The 6328-nt window shown below is 35.1% G+C and overlaps 1 protein-coding gene across 1 annotated transcript; it reads left to right on the plus strand.

The window, feature by feature from the left end:
- The first annotated feature begins 2035 nt into the window (after window positions 1–2035).
- On the plus strand, window positions 2036–3845 carry LOC127241949 (geraniol 8-hydroxylase-like). The gene is made up of 2 exons (XM_051261245.1): window positions 2036–2938; window positions 3011–3845. Exons 1-2 carry the CDS (start codon window positions 2036–2038, stop codon window positions 3599–3601), a joined length of 1494 nt encoding a protein of 497 aa, XP_051117202.1. The 3' UTR covers window positions 3602–3845.
- The last annotated feature ends 2483 nt before the right edge of the window (window positions 3846–6328 follow it).

The raw sequence follows: 6328 nt of genomic DNA on the forward strand, positions 1-6328 counted from the left end.
TCAAAATTACAAATAAATATATATATATATATATGTAAAATCAATTAATAATACATTTAGAAATCAACAAAGTATAATTCTCTCACTAAATTAATAAAATATTTAAAATCATGTATATATTATAAAATAATTTTGAAAATAATAAAAATAATTGTAGCATTTTAAGTAAAAAATATTTGTACTCAAATACATAAATTTATTTTATAATTTTTAAAATATAAAATTACAAACATAACTTAATTTGAATAATAAAAGAATATAACTAATTTGTATTTATTAATCTAACAATAATACATTAGTAAAATATAAAATATGATATATAATTTAAGTCAAACAAGAAAATAAAAACTATATATATAAGATACATAATAAATAAATTCTACCGATAAACTAATATATAATTATTGGATGTTTAATACTAAAATAAGTAAAACTTTAAGCAAATATTTAATTCTTACTAACTAAATATTAAAAAAAATGAATTTAAAAAATATGTATATATATATATATATATGCAAAGACTTAAAGATAAACGGTTTGCATAAAATAATAATAAATAATGGCTTTTGAAATTTGTGAAATTTCTTTCGCATACCTTATGCGCCTAATGATCTTTAGAGACCTTTTTCTTTCTAATACTAATATTAAAAATTTAAAGTATTGGCTTCGAAAATTTTGAATTATTTCTCAAATGGCCTCTGTAACTTAGATTGGTTTGAAGCAAAGTATGTCAATTAATGATATTAAATATGTAAAATTAGTTTCAAAATTTCGAGACTCTTTTATTTTAAATATTAATGTAAACACATAAAATATTGGCCTCGGAAATGCCGAAACCTTCTTCAAATAGTTTCTAGATAGTACTCCCTCCGTCCGTTTAAAAAATATTAGCTTAAAAAATTCCAAAATCTTTCTAATTTCAATAACAATATATAGAAGATTGGCCTCGAAAATTTAAGATATTTTCTATGCAAGCTTGGAATGTGCTTCGAAATATTCTAAACCTTAAAAAAAGACTTGGAATCGCCGTGCAACATTCATGTCCTCCAACATTGAACTCAGGACTTATAATAGGTTTGAAAGTATTTTCGAAAAAAAAAAATTGAAGTAAATATGTAATATTCTGATAGTAAATCCTCATTAGCTTCAATAACACTATAATTATTCAACTCTATACATGCATATATATATGAGATCTTCGGCCTCCCTTGGCTTATCATGTACTCTTTTTAATATAACTATAGATTTGCTTTTTTAGCCATCAAATTCTAAGTTTCTATCATTTGAATTCTGCGTTTTTAAAAATATATATATTTTCTCACAAATATTCTTTCATACATTATTTTAATAACGAATTCAAATCATTTTTTTTTCAAATTCATCAAAAAAAAAAATAATAATAATAATAAAAAATCCTATGTATTTAATATAAACATATATATATATATACAAGGATGTAATATTAAATGGATACCTTTCACATCCTTATATATTTATATACTCTCTCAGTCTAAAATTGTATTTACAAATAATATTGTATTAATATTATTACACAATAATAATAATATTTTTGTCATTTTTTTAATTTATATTATTTTAATATAATAATTAATATTTACAATAAAAAATAATATTATTTCCCATATATATATATATATGTTATGTAATAATAAATATAATATGATATATAAATATATGTCAGTTGGTAAGTATAATATATATATATGTATGTATGTATGTGTGGATGTGTTTTGTATATGAATATTATATATATAGATAGATGTATGAAATGATGTATGTATATGTACATGCAATAAATGCGAAGTTGATGGATGCGAGGGGAATTGGCAGAGATGTTGAATGAGTTTTTTTTTTTTTTTTATATTCATATTATACACAGTAAAAGACATATATATACGCCAAACCGTCATACAACCAACGGAGAAAATTTGGCCAATAATAGAAATCGTGTTCATAAATAAAACGTCCACATAACATTCATATATAATATACGTATATAACAATATATATATATATGACTAACATTTCATTTTTATTGTCCATTTCGAGCAGTCATTGCATCATGTATTTCATCGCCATATTATTGGCTTTCGCCTTAGCCTACGCCTTCCACACTCTCTCCGGCCGCCGGAAAAACCTCCCGCCGGGACCTACGCCGCTCCCCATCATCGGAAACCTCCACCTCCTCGGCGATCTCCCCCACAGATCCGCCGCTCAGCTGGCCGCCATTCACGGCCCAGTCATATCCCTCCGCCTCGGCCACGTCACCACGATGGTCGTCTCCTCCGCCGCCGCCGCCAGAGAAGTCCTGCAAAAACACGACGAGGCATTAGCCAGCCGAGCTATCCCCGATTCCTTCCACGCCCACCGCCACTCCGCCTACTCCGTCGTCGCACTCCCGGCGGCGTCGCCGCGGTGGCGCACCATCCGGAAAATCATCACCGGAAACATCTTTTCCGGCAGCCGCGTCAGAAGCAGCTATAACCTCAGAAAATCCAAGGTCCAGGACCTCATCGATTATTGCCGGAAAAAATCCCTCGCCGGCGAGGCGATCGACGTCGGAACCGCCGTTTTCGACACTTCCATAAATCAACTCTTCAACCTCATATTCTCCAAAAATTTAACCGACGCCGTTTCGACATCCGACGGAGAGCTACGACATCTGGTAAGAAATATCATGGTCGAAGCCGGAGCCCCAAATTTGGCAGATTTCTTCCCAGTCCTCAAAAAAATCGATCCCCAAGGAATACGACGTCGTATGAAGGTTCATATGGGGAAAGCGCTGCAAATTTTCAGAACCCTAATTGACGAGAGGTTGGAGACGACGAAGTCCCGGAATCCCGGACCTGCTGAAGATCTGCTGGAGGTCCTGCTCGAAGAACTTGACGACAGGACTTTAATCGAACACATTCTTTTGGTAAAATTAAAAATTCGATCGAATTAATTATAATTCTTCAGATATTAATTTATTTTATTTAATCTGGTGTAGGATTTGTTCATCGGAGCAGGTGATACGACGTCGAGCACGGTGGAGTGGGCTTTGGCGGAAGTTTTAGGAAATCCCGAAACCCTAAAAAAGGCGAAATCGGAGATGGAGGGAGTGGTCGGAAAGGGGAGAGTAATCGACGAGTCAGATTTCCGGCGGCTGCCATATCTGCAATCTCTGGTGAAGGAAACTTTCCGGCTGCACCCGCCGGTGCCGTTTCTGATTCCGCGCAGGGCGGAGCGCGCCGTCGCCGTCGGCGGCTACGCCGTGCCGGCGGGTACGCACGTGTGGGTGAACGTGTGGGCGATGGGGCGTGATCCGCACGTGTGGGAGAGTCCTCTGGAGTTCAGTCCCGAGAGGTTTCTGGACTCGGCGGAGGACGTATTTGGCGCGGATTTCGAGCTGATTCCGTTCGGCGGCGGGCGGCGGATCTGCCCAGGCGCGGCGGTGGCGGCTCGGATGGTGCCGCTGGTGGTGGGGTCGCTGCTGAATTCGTTCGATTGGAGGTGTGAGGAAGGTCTGGACATGGCGGAGAGGTTTGGGCTGACGATGAGCAAGGCCCGGGCCCTGCGGGTTTTCCCGGTCCCGATCTGAATGAATCGTGGCCGTTCGTTTTGTGGGCGGGGCCCACTGGGTTATCTTGAATGTTAAACCCCACGAGCTATGGCATTTTAAATGTGGGGTTGTGATATAAAATTATGTAGGAATTTCGTTTCGCGCATGTGTGTTTCTTTTAGTTGAATTGGAAAGATTTTTGATTGGTGTTATCTGGATCACCACATATAAAAATCTAAAAATATAGGAATATACATATATATATATATATATTTATTAGAAATTTGTAGTCGTTATCCTTCAATAAATTTTCGATCAAATCTAATAATTAAATTAATTTCGACAATACAAAATATACTACACAAATCATATGCAGGCAAGACGTAAAAACGTTATAAATTTAAGCTTATAAATTTACAGTTATGAGATCACCCTACAATAACAATCCTTTATAAAACAAAATATATATATTTATATATTTATTTTTATCTTTTGAAAAATTACGTGTGTTTGCTTGTCAGGTTTTATACTTGATTTTACTATTTTATTTTATTTTTTCCAAAAACATCAAATAAAACATCAAATTTTTATTTATTTTATTACACTAAAATTTAATTTCACATTCAAAACATCACATCAATATATATTTATATCACATCAAACAATTATTTCAATTCAAAATCTTACTATTCAAAATCAAAATTCAAAACAAAAACACAAAGTCAGTATAAAAAAAATTGGAAATAATTTTTAATTAAAAAAAATATCTGAATACAATTATGAATGCTGTCGGTTTGATGAATAGCTGTTTTGAAAAAAAAAAATGATAAACGTTTTTTCCTTTTTATGATGTAATAAATTTTTTTTAGCATTCAGATTGTTTCTTTAAAAAATTATTATTACTAATTAGTGTTACGTATGAAATTTAGAATTAGGTTAAAAGTCCAAGGTAAAAAGAAGAATGGGCCTGGCAATAGAGTTGGTTGAACTGGCTGAAGGGCACCGTGTGGAAATCAAGGAAAATACAGGACGGAAAGACTTTAGGTCGGAAGGTCTTCAGGTCGGTAGGTCCTCAAGACGGAAAGTCCTCAGGACGGAAAGACTTTAGGTCGAAAGGTCTTCAGGTCGGTAGGTCCTCAAGACGGAAAGTCCTCAGGACGGAAAGACCTCAGGTCGGAAGGTCTTCAGGTTGGGAGGTCCTCAAGACGGAAAGTCCTCAGGACGGAAAGACCTCAGGTCGGAAGGTCTTCAAGTCGGGAGGTCCTCAAGTCGGAAAGTCCTCAGGACGGAAAGACCTCAGGTCGGAAGGTCTTCAGGTCGGGAGGTCCTCAAGACGGAAAGTCCTCAGGACGGAAAGACCTCAGGTCGGAAGGTCTTCAAGTCGGGAGGTCCTCAAGACGGAAAGTCCTCAGGACGGAAAGACCTCAGGTCGGAAGGTTTTCAGGTCGGGAGGTCCTCAAGACGAAAAGTCATGAGGATGGGAAGTCCGCAGGTCGGGTAAACCGTAGATCGGATAGAAGGCGAAGTCGGGCAGACGCAGAGGTCTGTCAAGAGGAAGGTCGGGCAAGGAAGAGGTACGGACAGACGCGGAGGTCTTCGGTCAAAGACGGAGAGTAGCTGATGCGGAGGTCGGCCCAAGTGAGGTCGGGCGAAGAAGCAGGTCGGGCGAAGGACGAAGTCGGGCCAAAAGGGCGGAATGTCTGTGGTCGGCTCAAAGAGTGAAATATAGGGATAATTTTGGTCTGCTGAGGACGCGTGTCAGCAGGAGAAGGGTTGGAAGACGGTTGAGAAGGAGACGTTGTAACCGTTCGGGTGACGGTTTTCGGTACGGTTTCCCAGAGAATATTTAAAGGCTTGGATAATCATTTGGCAAGGCATCTTCAATCAACTTCAACAAAACAAAGTCAGATTTGGGGATCACCACTTTAAATTTCAGTCTTTTATTTTCCAGTTTATTTTCTGTACCATATAGTGTTTAGAGATTCCTAATCTCAGGCACTAATTAATCAAGTTTAAGGATATTTTCTATATCTTTGAATTTTACTTTATTTTTGTTGAAAAATTACATCAACAATTAGAATTACAAAATAATATTTATAAAATATTTTACGAGCAATTTTATTATTATTATTATTATTGAAAACTATGAATAAATTTTTTTGAAAAATAATCAAATGATATTTTTTTTTGTAAAAAATTGTTTATTTTAGAGGAATAAGGATAATTAATAGTATAATTAATGGCGCAGTCAACCTATATTAGAGTTGTAATAAATTTAATGAGTGTTAAAAAAAAAACTGCACTCACAATATATACAATTAAAATGCACATTTTTAGTCCCGGTGGTGTAGGGGTTGGACGTGTGACTATGAGGTCATGGGTTCAAACCTCCGACGCCTCAGGTCACTTGCCACACATGGTTCACTTAGTGTGACATAGTGTAATATATAATTATATCAAATAGAAGGATGTGATATGCAATTTTATATTTATATTGTATTGTATAATTATGTTTATTATGCTAAAATTAATAACATAATGTATTATATACTCTTTATGTCCAATAATAAATTTTTCATTTGACTTTTATACGGTAAATTAAAATAAATTAATATATTATAGATATGTATTGTAGTAGAATAATAATATATATATTTTTTTAATAGGAAGTAAAATATATATTTTATCCCTAGTATTAGTGGAATTAAAAAAATATATAATAAAACAAAATGAATGATTTCAAATAATTGTCTTACTTCATAAGCG

The sequence above is a fragment of the Andrographis paniculata genome, unplaced genomic scaffold (genome assembly GCF_009805555.1).
Source record: "Andrographis paniculata isolate CXL003 unplaced genomic scaffold, ASM980555v1 Contig86END, whole genome shotgun sequence".
Classification (NCBI taxonomy): Eukaryota; Viridiplantae; Streptophyta; class Magnoliopsida; order Lamiales; family Acanthaceae; genus Andrographis; species Andrographis paniculata.